We start from the raw sequence: 17,749 nt of genomic DNA on the forward strand, positions 1-17,749 counted from the left end.
CTGTCCTGTTCCCCGGCTGTCACGTCCCGGCGCGCGCGGCCCCGCTCTCTAGGGCGCACGCGCGCCGGCTCTCTGAGATTTAAAGGGCCAGTGCACCACTAATTGGTGCCTGGCCCAATCAGTGTCAATCATTTCCAGTGTTATAAAAACCCACTTCCCCCTTCCTTTCCCTGCCGAATCTTGTTGCCTTAGTGCCCTGAGAAAGCATTTTAGTGTGTTCCCAAGCCTGTGTACCCAGACCTTCTGCTGTTGCCCCTGACTACGACTCTTGCTGCCTGCCCTGACCTTCTGCTACGTCCGACCTTGCTCTTGCCTTGTCCCTGTGTACCGCGTCTGTCTCAGCTGTCAGTGGGGTTGAGTCGCTATCGGGTGGAACGACCTGGGGGTTGCCTGCCACTGCAAGTCCCTCCCTCTTTGCGGCGGGCTCTAGTGAAAACCAGTAACCCCTTAGATTCCGTTCCCCTGGTACGGCCCACGCCATCACCTCACTGACACAGAGGATCCACCTCCAGTGTCCTCGCTGTATACCAGACCGGATCCTGACACACCCCTTGTCACCTCTCATCTAAGGATTAGTAGATATAATAGATTATTCAAGATTTATATAAATATAAATGTACAAATGTATATAATTGGTTAATTACCCGTACGGAGCGTAGCAGGACCTGTGGGTCACGTGATCAGGTAAACTCTATGGTTTTTGCTTAAGGACCTTTGGAGGTCCCTATGACGTATTGCACCCATCATTCCTTGTAACAGTGAGTGACAGATATTCGGACCAATTAAAACGGCCCTGCCCCAGCCCATATAAGGGAGTGGCGGCCATAGCTCGCTCTCTTGTTCCAAGGCTTTGGTGAGAGAAGGATCTGCGCTGCTGTCATCAGTGAGTTTAGGCCTGAGCCTTGCGGCAACGGCTGATCGTTACCAAACCGTGAGTGTATCAATCCCTAAGCACTCTGCAAGATCACCGGACCTTATCTATCCCCTAAATCCGGACACATCTTCGCAATTAACCCTAAATTCAGAGACTTATGAAACAAGTCAATGTCCGCAACAATTGTCAGTCACTGAAGTGTATGGAGACTGTATTGATGAGACTGTTACTGTTCATTGGATGTACCGCAAGTCTTTAAGTAAAGTTTATCCAAGTTCAAGTTCAGCTACCTTGTGGACCTTCAGTAATTTTATGCATGCACCTATCGTTACTGGGAAGGGCGGCGATAGGCCGGAGAATTACCTTAGCATACTAGCTCTCAGCCTGGCGTCACGAACAATAGGGTTAACCTTAACCCCTGATATACTAAAGCAAAACCCTGACTACACTACCACTACCCCAGAGGCCTTCCACATTTACATTATATGTGACAGCTATCAGCCACTCCTCTTATAATGGGATCGCCGCTGCCCGTCATTAGCGGTGAATGGGATGAGCAGTGCCTGGTTTCCTCCAGACAAGACCCTTAGAATTGAGAACCTTGTTACTCACAGGCTGAGAGGCCTTTTTTGCATACTTCAGAAACTCCTGATGAAGCCCAGATTGAGGGAGTGCTGCAGTAATGAACTGACCTTACCACTGGTGACTCCAGTCAATGTGCAGAAACATCTCAAAGATGATCAAGAGAGATGAGAGACCCCAAAGTTAAATTGTCAAAGCAAGTTTTTCATTTTTTATACATTTGCTAACATTATAAAAATTTTTCATTATGCGATATTGAGTGTAGAATGATGGGGGGGAGATAGATTTGTATCATTTTAGCACAGAGCCACAACATAACAATGTGAAAAAAGTGAAAGGGTCTGAAAACTTTCCAAATGCATTGTATGTGCATAATGCCTAGCAGCAGTGGGTGCCACAACTCATACATTGGCCCTTATTCACTAAGAATGGAGTGGAGTTTTCTTTGTGGGTTTTAATTCCCTACAGGTATTTTTCCACAATATTTACTGTTTCCCTACATTTTGCACTTTTCCCTACATTTTGCTTTTTTTTTTTTTTTTAAACTTCTGTGGGGTGTTCCAGAGCTCAAATCATCCACAGTAAATATGTTGTTTTTTTTTAGTTTTTTTTTAAATGTCAAGACACGCCTCCTACAGAGATTATGCCCCTTTTCCCAATGGCCACACCCCTTTTTGGGGTTTCTGAGTAAAACTTAAGTTGGTTGGGTTTTTACATTTTTTGGTGCAAATTCTGGCGCAGACAATTTGTGGCGCAATACACCAAATTCTAACGCACAACCCAACAAAGCAGGTCGTGTTTACAATAGTAAATCAGGGCCATTGTGTACATGCCAAATACTCATCTTAAAGGCAAATAGCAAGTGTAACAACATTTCTTCTGTCACTATTGCAGACAAAACACAACTAATATGGTAGTGTTTAACCCCTTAGGGACTCAACCTATTTTCACCTTAAGGACTCATCAAATTTTTGTTGTTTCATTTTCGTTTTTTCCTCCTTCCCTTCTAAATATCATAACGCTTTCAATTTTGCACGTACATACCCATAAAAGGGCTTGTTTTTTGCATCACCAATTGTACATTGTAATTAATCACTTATTATATAATATAACCTGCGGCAAAAAAAAAATAAAAATATATATATATATATATATATATATTTGTTGGGTGAAATTAAAAAAAAACGCCATTTTCTAAATTTTGGGGGCTCCCGTTTCTACGCAGTGTACTTTTCAGTAAAAATTACACCTTATCTTTATTCTGTAGGTCCATACAGTTACAAGGATACCCAATGTAGGTTTTATTTTATTTTAATACTTAAACTACATTTCTATGTTCTACCACCTTCAAATTTCTGCAAACCTTGCATACCACATAACAAAAAAGATGTACTTTTCAAATTTTAAAAATTTTGAAAATTTCAAGTTAAATTGTTAGGTATCTAATTCATTTAAAATGTTAATTAAAAACAAAAGAAATTCTTTCAAAATAAAGTAGACATCTGAAAGTATAAGTTTCATAAGCTATTTGGTCAGAAAGTATAAATATTTGCAACCTATTAGTGCAACCTATTATGATTTTTTGCATTGTAAAAAAAAAACTACAAATGATATCGGCTTACTTTTACTATGTTCATGAAGGACAACTTGTGACAAAAAACTAATTATCGTGATTGTCAAAACGTTACCAAAGTTATTCTATAATAAAGTCAGACATCCCCGATTTAAAAAAACAGGCCTGGTCTTTCAGGGGCGTACAGGCTTACTTGTGTTGGTCCTTAAGGGGTTAAAATTGGCATCTTCTGCCCCCTATACCTTTTTTTGCGCCATCGTCTGTAGTTTTTATTGGTACCCTTTTTGTTTTGATGGGACTTTTTGATTGCTTTTTATTAATATGTTTATGGTATATGAAGTGACCAAAAATGCACAATTTTGGACTTTGGTATTTTTTAACGTCTACGTTATTGACAGAGTGGTTTAGCTAACCTTATATTTTAATAGTTCAGACATGTACGCACGCCGTGGTATCACATATGATTATTTTTATTCTTTATTACATTATTTTATTTCAAAAATGGGAAAAGGGGAGTGATTTAAACTTTTAATAGGGAAGGGGTTAATGAACTTTTATTTTAAAAAATGTACTTATTTTTTTAATTTTTTTTAGCCCCATAGGGGGCTAAAACATGCAATCTTCTGATTGCATACACTGTTCAATGCTATGCCATAACATAGCATTGGTCAGTGTAACCGGCGCTCTGCTGCTCTAGCCTTCTGCACAGGCATGGAGCAGTAGATCACTGATCGGACGAAGGAGAGGCAGATCAGGACCCTCCCACTGTCCGGTAAGCTGATGGGTACATCGCGATTTTGTCGCGATAGTCCCGATCAGCTCCACTGAGCTGTCGGGATTCTTTGACTTTTGCTATGGACGCTGCGATCAACTTAATGCCGGTCATCGGCCCGATTGGCCATGCCCAGCATTAGCCGTGGGTCCTGGCTGCCCATAGCAACCGGGACCCACCTGGTTTAACCCGTTCTCCGCTGGTGAGAGTGGTTTAAACCCGTTAAACTGGACCAGGGCTTACAGGTACGCCCTGAGTCCTTAAGGATCGGGGATACAGGGCGTACGCCCTGCGTCCCCAAGAGGTTAATACCAGATTGTAAACATCCCCAATGTTTTTTATGGACCAGTTCTTCATTCTCCACTTAATTGGCTGATTTCAAGAAAGCATGTAAAGATATCCAAGTGATCACAATTCAGTACACATCTGGCTTGATGGCACCAGGATCTGCTTCAGGTTCATTAATAAGAATCACATTAAGCTCAGTCTACCCAACTTTAGCTTATCAATCGTCAAGCATGTTTACTCAGATTGCTATTTTTTACACAAGTTTACCCAAGTTTAGTGATAATGCTGGTTTGGGTGGAAGAGCCATCTATCTAACTGTGCTCCACTGGTGTCCCTTGTGCAGTGGGTCTGCCAGTAGCTGTCTGTTTCAGCAGCTCAATCCTTTTGATGTCAGGGGAATAAGCCACTACTAGAGGTATCAGATGTGACTTTGTTTCTTCCTCAATTTCTACACACAAAAGAAATACTTAACACTGTATAAATATAGAAAAAGATTTTTACTGCAGTGCAACATTGTATGATGAGTGCTATTTGAGATATGCAGTTATCCAAGATACATATACATTCTATATATATATATATATTTACACAATCATTCAGTCTTTGAATTTTTTTGGTATTTATACATTTTTTTTATTTTCTTACAAAAATAGGATTTTAACCACCTAAGGACTGCTGGAGGCTGGAGAAATGTTGCCCTGCAACAGTCAATCAGCTTTGCAAGTCCTGAAGGGGTTAAATCTCAGTCGGCGCACCTGTACATTTTCATATTACGGTCCTGTGTCTTTATATGCAGTCCATATAGCAGTTCAGCAGTAGTGATAAAGTCTGTGTATAACAACAGGGAGTTAGGAGAAGCAGATGTGGTAACTTGCCATTTAAGTTCAGCATTAAAGGCAAATTAGGGCTTGTGGATTTACAGGCTTCTACATGCAATGGGGACAATGCAAGTTACTTTAAGGTTTGCATTAGGTTGAGTGTGACTAAACTTGTCCTCTGAATATCCATGCCTTAAAGTGTCACTCTGGACAGAAAGCACAAATGTAGTGTTTGCTTATGTGTTAGTATAGATGATCTACATCCAAAATCTTACGTACATGAGACCTTGTGATATAGAGTTCTCAGGGGTTCTCCTGGTCTACTTCTGCTACCTCAAGGACATGACACCTTCACCTCCTACTGAGTTGTCAGTGACTGCCTCCTTCCTCTACTGGTTACACTGAGTGCAGCAGAAAAAATATCTATGCAGATGATAAGGTTATCATGATTATACTGAGGTATCTATGATACTATAGCCGTAGAGAACAGATCATGGTGGAACCTCATGTAAATAACATTTTGTGGAATTATTCATTCTAACTCAAGTAAAAGCTTCTAGAGGTGCATTCTGTCATCTAGGTGCTGCAATCTCTACAGTTCCTTTAAATCTTGGCCTATATTGCTAAAGTGCTTTTCAGCATACTTGTAAAATGTTGATTCATGTAACTGTTGACAATTTAGCAGAATAGCTGGATCCCCACAAGTTACAAGTTATAAACCATTGAATATTCGGAGACCTTAAGAAACTGTTCCTAGAACAATGACCTTACCAGAGAAGCAACTGTGCACAATGGGATGCTGCAGGAATTCCCAATTCTCCTCGACCCTCATCACCTGCTGACCACTCTCTCCAGTAAATGGCAGCTACATTCATTTTTACTTATATATGTGCACATATTAGAAAATTGCCAGAAGTGTTTAATGCATCACAATAGGAAATGATTGTCTTTGTGGAGATCCAGCTTTAGGTCAATGCTTTATCAGGGGAAATAAGTATGTAAAATATGTCTATAGTTTGCACAAGAGAGAAGACCTACATGGATAATCTCCAGGCCTTTCTTGCTCCATGTTTTTAGGAGCAGTATGGGAACTGATAAGATACATTGATCCAGCTGACATTCCTTAGAAGCTTAGAACCTAACTACAGTTACAGTAAATTAAAGCGGCCCCCTCCTTCTATCCATTACTATAATACTGTTCCATAGCAAAACTGCAGATGGGTCAGGTCTTCCTAAACTAACATCTTAGAGACTAGTGACAAAACCAGCTGAGATATTCTCCTTATTGATTAATACAGTAGAAGTCAGTAAAATGTATATTCAACATGTTAGAAACACCTGGATTGGGAGGTATTAACACTTGTTCTTTCTCCCAGGGGGCTCTATATTAGCATGAGGAAAAGGTGGACATAGGGTAGAAGGTGCTGCTGAATTTTATTAAAGTTTCTTGACTGTCCGATATTGAGGATGAGAGGACGCAGGTCTGGGTCTGGTGTTTAGCATGTCCACACTTTTTCGGCTGGAGCAGATCACATCACGGATGAAACTTGCACAATCGGAACACACGTCCTTCAGAACAGCACCCTGAGCATAGATGTGGGGGAACTGACCTTCTACATTCTTCCAGGACAAGCCGCTGCAGGACCTAGGCAAAGGTTTAAAAAAGCAAAATACCAATGCAATAATTTGAAGAGCAATTCCAATCACATATGAAAATTATTCTATTGTGCAAATTTGTATTCATATCTAAAGGGGGACACTACTATAGTAGTAAACGGTTGTGCAGCAACTTGCTTTTCTGCCTGATCCAATATCACTTGGTGGGAATATCTTATCAGGCAAAAGGGAAAAGCATTGGATGGCAATTATGTGTTTTCAAATGAAGAAATTAAGCAGTTGTTAGTTCCCTTTCCCCCGCCACTTAGAAGCCCATACAAGGTGCAACGGAGTAGAGGCTGAAAAGGAGTTGTGCTGCATTCTGAGTCATAATGGATCCACATTTAAAATGATAATAATGAAAAAATGATATACAATTTAACCTGTACGGGTACGCCCTTGCGTCCTGGTAGTTTAGGACACAGGGCGTACTTATACGCCCTGAAGTTTTCTGGTCACTGCAACTCACTCAGTGGTGATCAGAACAGGATGCAGGCATCCCATGACATCGCCACAGCGATCACCGTGATTGGACAGTCAATTTTGACCTTTCACTCGTGGCTTTTCTGGGCTAATTGGGTCTCTGGTGACCCAATTGTCCAGAAAATAAGGGTATTCAGTGCTGTCCAAGACAGCACTGATCATCCTGAAAGATGGTGAGGTTGCAGGGGTGCCAACCCTCCTATCCCTGCGACTGGTCGGTTAGGAGCGACCGACCAATCGTATATCAGCGGGTTCAAAGGTTAGTTCCCCTGCTCTGCCCACCCATTGTACTCCGGGCAGAGCGGGGGAACCAGTGCAGCAGCGGCAGGGATCAGGGCAGTGGCAGTGATCAGTGCGACAGGCAGCGGCGGTGATCGGCGATGCAGGCGTCCTCATTGGTGAGCGGTGGCCCTCTAGCAGTTGCAAAACTACAACTCCCAGCAAGTCCAGGCAGCTCCAAACTGTGCCCCCCCCCCCCAGATATGCCAAAACTACTGAGAGCATTCTGGGAGTTGTCGTTTTTCAACAGCTGGAGGCACACTGGTGGGGAAACACGGAGTCAGTTACCTAACTCGGTGCTTCCCCACCAGGGTGCCTCAAGCTGTGGCAAAACTACAATTCCCAGCAAGCACCGTCTGTAAGTGCATGCTGGCTGTTGTAGATTTGCAACAGCTGGAGGTTTGCAGTGAGGGGTGCAGTGAGCATTTACACCCCACAGATTTTTGGAACAGTGGGGTTTAAATACTCACTGCACCCTTTGTTCTTGAGGTCACATTTAGGGGGGGGGGGTCCACTGTTCTGGCACCATGGGGGCTTTGTAACCGCACGTGGCCCCGGACTTCAATTCCAGCCAAATTCTCTCTCCAAAAGCCCAATGGCGCTCCTTCTCTTATAAGCCCCGTTGTGCGCCCACAGAGCAGTTTACGTCCACATATGGGGTATTTCAATACTCAAAAGAGACAGTGTCACACATTTTGGGGGGCTTTTTCTCCTATTATCTCTTGTGAAAATGAAAAACATCAGCATTTTTTGTGGGGGAAAAAAAAAATCACATTTTTATTTTCACGTCCAACCTTAACAAAAATTCATCAAACACCTGTGGAGAGTTAAGGATCACTGTACCCCTTGTTACGTTCCTTCAAGGGTGTAGTTTCCCAAATAGTGTGCCTATGGGGTGTTGCTGTTCTGGCACATTGCCCCCATTTCTGTAAACTTCTCTCGCCAAAATCCCAAGGTTACTTTTTCCGTCCTGAGCCATGTTGTGCGCCCGCAGAACACTTTACGTCTACATATGGGGTATTTCGGATATTTCCATACTTGAGAGAAATTAAGTTACAGATTTTGGGGGGCTTTTTTTCCCCGCTTTTTACCACTTGTAGAAATGGAGAGGGGGACGGGGACGGGACGAATGGTGCTACATCAACATGTTAGTGTGAAAAAATTGAGATTTTGAGTTTTCTCCTCCACTTTGCTGCTATTCCTGTGGAATACCTAAGGGTTAAACTTTCTGAATGTCATTTTGAATACTTTGAGGGGTGCAGTTTGCATAATAGGGTCATTTATAAGGGATTTCTAACATAAAGACCCTCAAATTCACTTCAAAACTGAACTGGTCCCTGAAAAATTCAGATTTTGAAATTTTCATGAAAAATGTGAAAATTGCTGCTAAACTTTGAAGCCCTCTGGTGTCTTCAAAAAGTAAAAACATGTCAACTTTATGATGCCAACATAAAGTAGACATATTGTATATATGAATCAATATATAATTTATATGGCATGTCCATTTTCGAAAGATGCTAATTTTTCAAAATGTTCATGAAACTTTGGAATATATTTTACAAAAAAAACTATCATAGAATCAGATTGAGAAATAATAGCATCCCAGAGTTATTAATGCAAGGCCAGAATGGGCTAAGTCCTTAAGCAGTTAAACATTTCTATACTATTTAGACTTGTTGTGGTTTCTGCAACATTTCTTGTCATAGTGGATGGAAACTGCTTTTATTTAAAGAAGTGTGGTAGGTTGTTCTTTAAAGTGAAGAGTAAGCACTGGATACTCACTGGAAGATGTCTCGCTTTTTGTGAGAGTTTCCACTTGTGCTGATCACTCCTTGGGGACTCTCAAACCCCACACTGTAGACTGGAATGTGCCCCAGCTTCTTGGCAGGGAGCTTCATCTAGTATTGGAGAATATGGTAAAAACAGTTAACTATTAAAAGTGATGTCTAGTAGCTGCTCAACACCAAATGACTTACAGGCGGTACGTATTTTTATATAGGGGGGTAGGTGAAAAGATCCCGGCACACTGAATTTCTTTTGCAAAGTGTTTCTTTATTTAGGCAAAGAATACATAAACGCAGCACGTGTTCCGGCCACTACAGCCTTTTTCAACTGCATGCTGCTGAAAAAGGCTGTAGTGATCGGAACACGTGCTGCATTTAGGTATTCTTTGCCTAAATAAAGAAACACTTTGCTAAATAAATTCGGTGTGCCGGGATCTTTTCATCTACCTTGGATACCTCTATCCCTGGCACCCACCTCCATCTACAGTGCCGACCCATCTATCATGTGTATATATATATATATATATATAGACTGGTAGGGTGCTGGATTATCAGAAATGGGTGGGAAAGAAGATCCTGCAGAGTAATCTCATGGCTTTCAAGACCAGATATGAAAAAATTCTCAATTTAAGGAATAATAATTGGGATACCAGCATGCTGCATATATACATTTAAGTGCTGGCATCAAAGTAAAAAAGGGTAAAGTGCCAAATACTCTGCCACAAATGGGCTGGGTAGTGTAGTACCACAAAAGCTGGATAGTCCTCAGGAATCTTACCTTAACACTGCAGGAACCACAAGCAGACCTAGAAAACAAAATGATTTTAAATCTCCAATAATGTTATTACCCAAGGCTTTACAAAGCAGGAGAGTTATGATCTATGAAAGAAATCTATAAAAAGTCACGGAGAATTCAATGACCCAACAGAGATTTGCACTTCTTGGAGCAACTACTAGATTTTGTGCTTTTACTTCCCAGAGAAAACAAGTCTGAGATTACACCTACCAATATCCATGTCAAATGTCATGACCAAGTCTTATACTGTAAATATAACACGCTTTGTTACATTTATGGCATGTAAAGTACTTTCTTAACCTAGGTAACCCTGGCGCTTTCAAAGCAAAACAAAGATGCCAATTTCTTAATTATCATAATAACTACTATTTACATGCCCAGAGCAATTGTACCCATCCTGACCCTATTTATAGGCTTCTACTCTACATTATGTAAGAACCTACTGTAATTATCACATAGCTCACCTTTTACAGAATAGACAATTTGCAGGCCAAGAGAACAAAGGGAATTTTGTTCGGCAACAGCAGCAAACCTAGGGAGTGAAATACGAACACTGATAATCTGTTCAACTATAAAAGCATCTATCTAGTTGATGCCCCAGACACCTGTACCAAGAGGGGAAGCTAAAATTGCTTAAGATAAATTAGTAGGTGTCAATGTTTTCTATGGACAAACCCACTTCAAATTGTCTCTTTCTCTATTACAAGCTGATTATTGAAAGTCTCTGCCACAAAAATACCCATGGTATACAAGAAAACCCAATGAACCAGAACCCAAGACTGGAGTTTATTATTCGGGCATTATCCATACTGTGTGTAATTATGACCCCAGTCTTGAAGATGATAGTTGTTCTCCTTACCTTTCCTTTCTTTAGGTTAGTGTACAGCTCTTTGCTCTGAAGAAACTTCTCCATCTCTGCCTTCACAAGCACCCGGCGCACGTTAATAACCTCTTCTACAGTTAACGCCAATGTGTCCACTGGGTGACTGAACTCCTGCAAAAGAGACATCATCTTCAATGACAAAGGAACAAGAGGCTTGATGCAGCTGTGAGGAAAGTCAGCTTCTTATAAGTTTTTATATACTCCTTTAATATTTTATACTCCATCTTGTATATCATCAGCCATGTTGTCTATAGTCCGCCATCTTGTTTGTACTCTTTCATTATGAATTTATCATGAACTTCATTAGCCAGGAAACTTATATTTAAGGTTACAATTGCTGAGCTTACAGGAAAGCTTCAAGGCCATTTAGTTTGAAGCCTTCTTTCCTGCTTTTGAGATGAGACATATGTTTGCAACTGTGTAAGATTTGGCAGTGTGCCATCCTCTCTCTTGTGTGCTATAAGAATCTTGGTCTCTGTAAGTAAACTCAGAAGAGTCATATATACAACTGGAGTCTGTGTCATTCCTTCTTCTCCTAGGCCTAGTCACTTATAACTACTGATTTGGAACAAACAATATATTTTGAAGGAATTCCCTAGCAAATTTGGTGTGTTCCTGGGTGGGCTCGAAGATGACTGAAAAAGCCGCATTGCTGAAACTATGGACCTCAAGGAGGAGCAGTGACAACTGGAACTACAGATTAATAAAACAGAGCTGTAGGGTAAGACTTTACCTTGACACCTCTATCTGTGCTTCCGGGCTGATCCTGCTCCTTTGTTGGAGGGGGTAGGTATGCATGCTTTTTTTCCTTCAAGTCAAAAGAACCCTTTATAGAGGATGTTGTTTGAGTAATAGGTGGTTGGTCTCTGTGTGTCCATATATGTGTGTTTTGTCTTGTGGGGTTTGTATAAGATAGGGCAGCGAGTCAGACAGGGAGCCTTTTGAAGTCATTAAGAGGGAATTATTTCTGATGGACCCCCTTAACCGATCTCTAGAAATTTCTGTGGGAAATAAACAGGAAGCCTCTATCCTGATAGAGGGAAAGTATTCCGATAAGCCCTAGAACATACAAAACCATGATTAACCCCTTGGAGACGGAGGGTTTTCCAGTTTTTGCACTTTCCTTTTTCCTCCTTACCTTTTAAAAATCATAACCCTTTCAATTTTGCAGCTAAAAATCCATATGAGGGCTTATTTTTTTTTTGCGCCCCCAATTCTACTTTGTAATGACATCAGTCATTTTACATAAAAATTTACGGCGAAATGGAAAAAAAAAATCATTGTGCGATACAATTGAAGAAAAAATTTAATTTTGTAAACTTTTGTGGGCTTACGTTTTTACGCAGTGCATTTTTCGGTAAAAATTACACCTTATCTTTATTCTGTAGGTCCATACGGTTAAAATGATACCCTACTTATAAAGGGTTGATTTTGTCGTACTTTTGGAAAAAATCAAAACTACATGCCGGAAAATTTATACGTTTAAAATTGTCATGTTCTGACCCCTATAACTTTTTTATTTTTACGCGTATGGGGTGGTTTGAGGGCTAATTTTTTGCGCCTTGATCTGAAGTTTTTAGCGGTACCATTTATGTATTGATCACTCTTTATTCATTTTTTCATCATATAAAAACTGACCAAAAATAAGCTATTTTGGACTTTGGAATTTTTTTGGCGCGTACGCCATTTACTGTGCTGTTTAATTAATGATATATTTTTATAATTCGGACATTTCCGCACACGGCGATACCACATATGTTTATTTTTATTTACAGTTTTTTTTTCTTTATTGCGAAAAGTGAGTGATTCAAACTTTTATTAGGGCAGGGGATAAATGATCTTTATTCACTTTTTTTTTTGCAGTGTTATAGCTCCCATAGGGGGCTATAACACTGCACACACTGATCTTTTTAATTAATCACTGGTTTCTCATAGGAAACCAATGATCAATGATTCTGCCGCTTGACTGCTCATGCCTGGATCTCAGGCACTGAGAAGTCATTCGGCGATCGGACAGCATGGAGGCAGGTAGGGACCCTCCTGCTGTCTTTACAGCTGTTCGGGATGCAGCGATTTTCCGAACAGCTCCCTGAGCTAACCGGCAGCACTTTACTTTCACTTTAGACACAGAGTTTAACTTTGAACGCTGCGTCTAAAGGGTAAATAGCGCGTGGACCGCGATCAGTGCCGCACGCTATTAGCCACAGATTCCGGCCGTTGTTAGAGGTGTGGCCCTGTGTTATAGAAAGGGAGTGGGCTGAGGGCGTATAGGTATGCCCTCCGTCTGCAAGGAGTTAAAGGGGTAGTCCAGTTTTTTTTTTTATTTGACTATGCTACAGGGGCTATAAAGTTAGTGAAGTTCATAATATAGTGTCTGTATCGGTGTGTGACGGTTTTCTCCCAATTCTTCTGTAATTTTTGCCCCACTATTTCTTTTTACCCGCTTACAAAATGACTGTTGTCTTGGATTTTTCCCAGCTTGCAATGTGGCCGAGACCTGACTCACTAGTCAGCTGATGACAGGGAGCCTGTCTGCTTCAATGGGTAGAGTGATTGCTTGGTGGGAGAGAGAGATCAACTGCAACTAATGCAACAGCTGTAGGCACAGATTGGGTGGGATGGCTGATGTGTGGGAGGGAGGAGAATTGAATTGAGGGATTTGTAGTCAAAAAAAGAAAAGTCAAACAGGAAATACAAGTTCACAAAAAGCTAGCCACAATGTTATTGTAATCTCACAACTTAGCCATTTAGCCCCAAGATAAGCGCAGATCCTTCCAAAGCATGTTCATTACTGTCTGCCAGGTACATACTAAAATCACCTTATGGTGGATACCCCCTTTAATTTTGTTTGGAAAACATAAACATATGGAAAGTAGTGCTATAGTAGGAATAATGGGATGTAAGGAATTAAGAAGGAAGTCAGGATGTGACAGTGTGAAGTTAAGTTGAATAAAAAGCTAAGTGAAGGAAATAGGAAGTTATAGGCAGAAGCTTTATGTGAAGTCTATGTGCATGTTTGTTATTGTAAAGGGTTTGTAATATTGTCTACTGTATATATACAGCACATGTTATATCTAACATGCTACATTTTTAAGTGAATCTTATATTTCTATGGCAATAGAAGTAATAGCCAAATCTTGATTAGCCCCTGGTATCTCCACCACCGTAGTAGCTTTTCTTTGAGCCTGTATGAGTTGTGCTCTACACAATCCAGGAAGGACTGTAACAGTCCCCCCCGAAAGTATACCCAAAGCCACTCTGTCCGCTTTAGAGAGTCCAGGTAGATTACATAAGCTTGACCCCTTGTTCAGGCTATGCGTATGTCTTGGTGTGTGTTGATCTCTTTTCAGGTTGACCTAAGGCCTACCTTATAGGGAGAATGTATTACAGCTACAACACTAGTATGGGAATCTGACCTCATATGTGCAGGCCTTGTATAAAAGTGTCTGAAACTAACACATGAGCGAGTGTTTTTTTTTTCCCATTCCACATCCAGTCAGTCTTGAAGGAACTCAGTCTCCAGGCTGGTGATTGGGTGGTGATAAAGACACACATCCGAAAATCTTTTGGCCCCGATTTGATGGCCCATACCAGGTGTTCCTGACAAACAGCACTTCTGTAAAGCTAGAATGAAAGGCTAATTGGATCCACGCCTCACACTGCAAGAACGTGCTGGCTCGGCAGTGGAAGAATGAGGATCTACATTTATATCCTTTTCATGTTGTGTCTAATAGTCACAGGAACATACAAAAACCTACACCAAGAAAGGGAAATTGACAATAAGTTCCTCAAACACCATACACTGCTAGGTCAAGGACTAAATGGGTCAGACTGGATATGTACCCACTCCCCTCTATCAGCTTCCAGCATGCCATACCTAGCATTCCCAGTACCCATAGAAGAAATATTAAGCTGGACAACTTGTTCTGACACCTTAGCTAATAATGATACCCAATATGTAAGAAACCAGAACACCTCTGTGGGGATTCCAATAGTAGGGTGGGGAGAAGCCCCCTGGTGGCAGGGCAATTTGAGTGAAACTGATAATTACAAACGCCAGCAATTGTATTTTAAAGGGGGTAGCTGGGTCCCTAGAAGTACCAAAGGAGTTACTGTATTGGGAAAAATTCCAGAAGAAGGGATAAAAATAAGTTTTAATTGTACAGCAAGAGGTACAAACTCCTTAAAACCTGATATCCTAGAAAGACCTTTACATACACTAAATTGGGAATAAAATGTCATGTTTCCTTCAGGAGATGAAACCACTTGTAATTACATTACAGACTATGTACCATGCAATGATCCAGTTGGCTGTACCCCAGGACCCTATTAGTAAGAACGTAAAGGTTGGTTACTATTATACAAATGACACAGCCATACTGATTGACTTGGCCCAAAGATTTGTAAACCAACACACTTCCTTCTGGAATCTGCCAGAAGGAATTTATTGGGTATGCTGGGAACATGCTTACAAATGGTTACCAGTGGGTGTAAACGGTACTTGTACCTTAGCCAGACTGACACCTGCTACTTGGATAGTACATGACAATGACTTACACTTAAAGGAGAACTCCAGACCATAAAAATTGTCCCCCATAGTGCCGGCAGTAAAAAAATAAAGATGTACATACCTTCCTCCGCTCCCCCAGGGCCTCCGGTAACCGGCTCCGGTCTCTGCCACAATCCACTTCCTGGCTGCCGGTGGTCGGATAAATTAGCCAATCACCAGCCGCAGCGCAGTCCGACTCAGCCAGCGATAGGCTGAGCGGCAGTGTGATGTTTTCGGCCCCGGCCGCAGGTGCCGGTGTAGTGAAGAATTTTGTGTCCTGAAGCGTTTTCACACTACCGCTCATCCTATAGCCGGCCGAGTCGGACTGCGCTGCGGCTGGTGATTGGCTGATTCATCCGACCACCGGCAACCAGGAAGTGAATTGCAGCAGAGACCGGAGCCGGTTACCGGAGGCCCCGGGGGAGCGGAGGAAGGTATGTATGTGGTAGCCCTTTGGGGGGGTGTATGGTAGTGGTGGTATGGTAACAGTATATGAGGGGTTAATATTAACTTTGTCACTCGTGACGCCAGGGTGAGGGCTGGTATTATTGAGGTATAGCTTCGGCCTATTGCCGCCCTTCCCAGAAATGACAGGCGTATGCAGATAATGACTGAAGGTCCACACTGGAGTTAAACTTGAACTGGAGTAAACTTTACTCTTGGACTTGCGGTACATTCAGAATACAGTAACAGTCTCTGTAATACACTTCTATAGACTTCAATGACTGACAGTTGCTGTGGACCTTGCGTCTTTTGCAGGTTAATAGAATCAAGGTAATTGGTGCGTGGATCCGTCCGGATTTAGGGGTAGATTAGGTCCGGTAGTCCTGCAGATTTTTTGGGGATTGATACATTCTATAACTATAATTGTTCAGCCGTTGCCGCAAGGCTCAGGCCTAACTCACTGCGATTACTGCTGTACAGGTCTTCTCTCATCAAGAGCACAGGAGCAAGAGAACTAAAATGGCTGCCGCGTCCCTTATATGGACAGGGGGCGGAGCCTGATTTGATAGGTCCAAGGTCAGCTGTCACTCATCGTCACACAGGCTTCTGGGTGATCATCTTACTCCCTATTCACATAATAAAACCAAAACGAGGCTAGAAATACCAAAGTGAGGTCTGGATCGCATCCAGAGTGAGGCTTGGAATGCATCACATGACCCGAAGGCCCTGCAACGCCATGGAAACAAGTAATTAACCATTTATTTACATATATTATGCTATTTACATTAACCTATGCATAAATTACTAATTATATACTAGAATAGAGGCGACTAGGGGTAGATTAGCTAACAGGGATCCCTACGTCCTAGGGACTCTGGCTATGGGGACCCATAAATAAACAAGTACCGTATAGAATGCGGTACTGGGACACCACATGTACATCTTAATTTTTTTACTGCCGGCACTATGGGGGCCAATTTTTATGGTCTGGAGTTCTCCTTTAAGGACTGTACCTGGACATATGTTGTATAAAGAAGCAAAAGACAATACCCCCAGAAAGAATAAAATAATTAGTTCTGTTTTACTGTACCCGATGGTAAAGCAAACTTGGGGTAGTTGGTAAACGCTACCAACTATCTTGATGACCAAATCTTAGACATTCTAGATGACTTTAATATCTCCATACCGATTCAAAAGGCTGATAGTAGTGACTAATCAACACACACTAGTGCTTGATTACCTGACAGCAGCTTAGGGGGTATGAGCCAAATTGTAATACCAGCCTGCTGTCATTACATAGGCACTGATGGAAATGTGAAACCCCGTAGGACACTCCAGGACAAAGACTGAGACAGGGACCAAATCCTGTGAACTGGGAGGGTGGTTTTCAGGCATTATGCATGTTATGTTACAAATATTTTTGATACTGCTATGCATATACTCAGCTTTCAAGTTATTTAACCTATGCTGCTCATATATGCAGAGATGACCAAAATATGACTCCAATGGAATAAAAAATGGATTCCCTCATCACAGAGACTGAAATAATCAAAAATGAGAAAACAGAAGACATGGAAATTGGGGAACCTGGCAGAAGAAAAGAAGTGATAATTAGGGAAAGTCCAGCAGGGGTGGTTTAGAAATCCTGATGTACCTGGGATCTATCAAGTTTTCTAAATTTTTAATGGGGGATTGTGAGGGAAGTCAGCTTGTTATACGTTTTTATATACGTTTTCATATACTCCTTTTATATTTTATTCTCCATCTTGTATATCATCAGCCATGTTGTCTATAGTCCGCCATCTTGTTTGTACTCTTTCATTATGAACTGATCATGAACTTCATTAACCAGGAAACTTATATTCAGGGTTACAATTACTGAGCTTACAGGAAGGCTTTAAGGCCATTTAGTTTGAAGCCTTCTTTCCTGCTTATGAGAAGAGACATATGATTGTAACTGAGTATAAT

General features: G+C 41.4%; 1 protein-coding gene across 3 annotated transcripts in view; it reads right to left on the bottom strand.

Annotated features, from left to right (window-relative positions):
* Window positions 1–4,575: 4,575 nt before the first annotated feature.
* Window positions 4,576–17,749, bottom strand: part of SPIRE2 (spire type actin nucleation factor 2) — an 89,947-nt gene continuing 76,773 nt past the window's right edge. For all 3 annotated transcript variants that reach the window (XM_056525977.1, XM_056525976.1, XM_056525978.1), the window contains exons 11-15: window positions 10,765–10,899; window positions 10,370–10,437; window positions 9,888–9,915; window positions 9,108–9,223; window positions 4,576–6,552 (exon numbers count right to left, since the gene is read on the bottom strand). In XM_056525977.1, the coding sequence (XP_056381952.1) occupies window positions 6,345–6,552; window positions 9,108–9,223; window positions 9,888–9,915; window positions 10,370–10,437; window positions 10,765–10,899 (555 nt within the window). In that variant the 3' untranslated portion in view covers window positions 4,576–6,344. The remainder of the gene's footprint in view (window positions 6,553–9,107; window positions 9,224–9,887; window positions 9,916–10,369; window positions 10,438–10,764; window positions 10,900–17,749) is intronic.

This window comes from Hyla sarda, chromosome 6 (assembly GCF_029499605.1).
Source record: "Hyla sarda isolate aHylSar1 chromosome 6, aHylSar1.hap1, whole genome shotgun sequence".
In the NCBI taxonomy this organism is placed as follows: Eukaryota; Metazoa; Chordata; class Amphibia; order Anura; family Hylidae; genus Hyla; species Hyla sarda.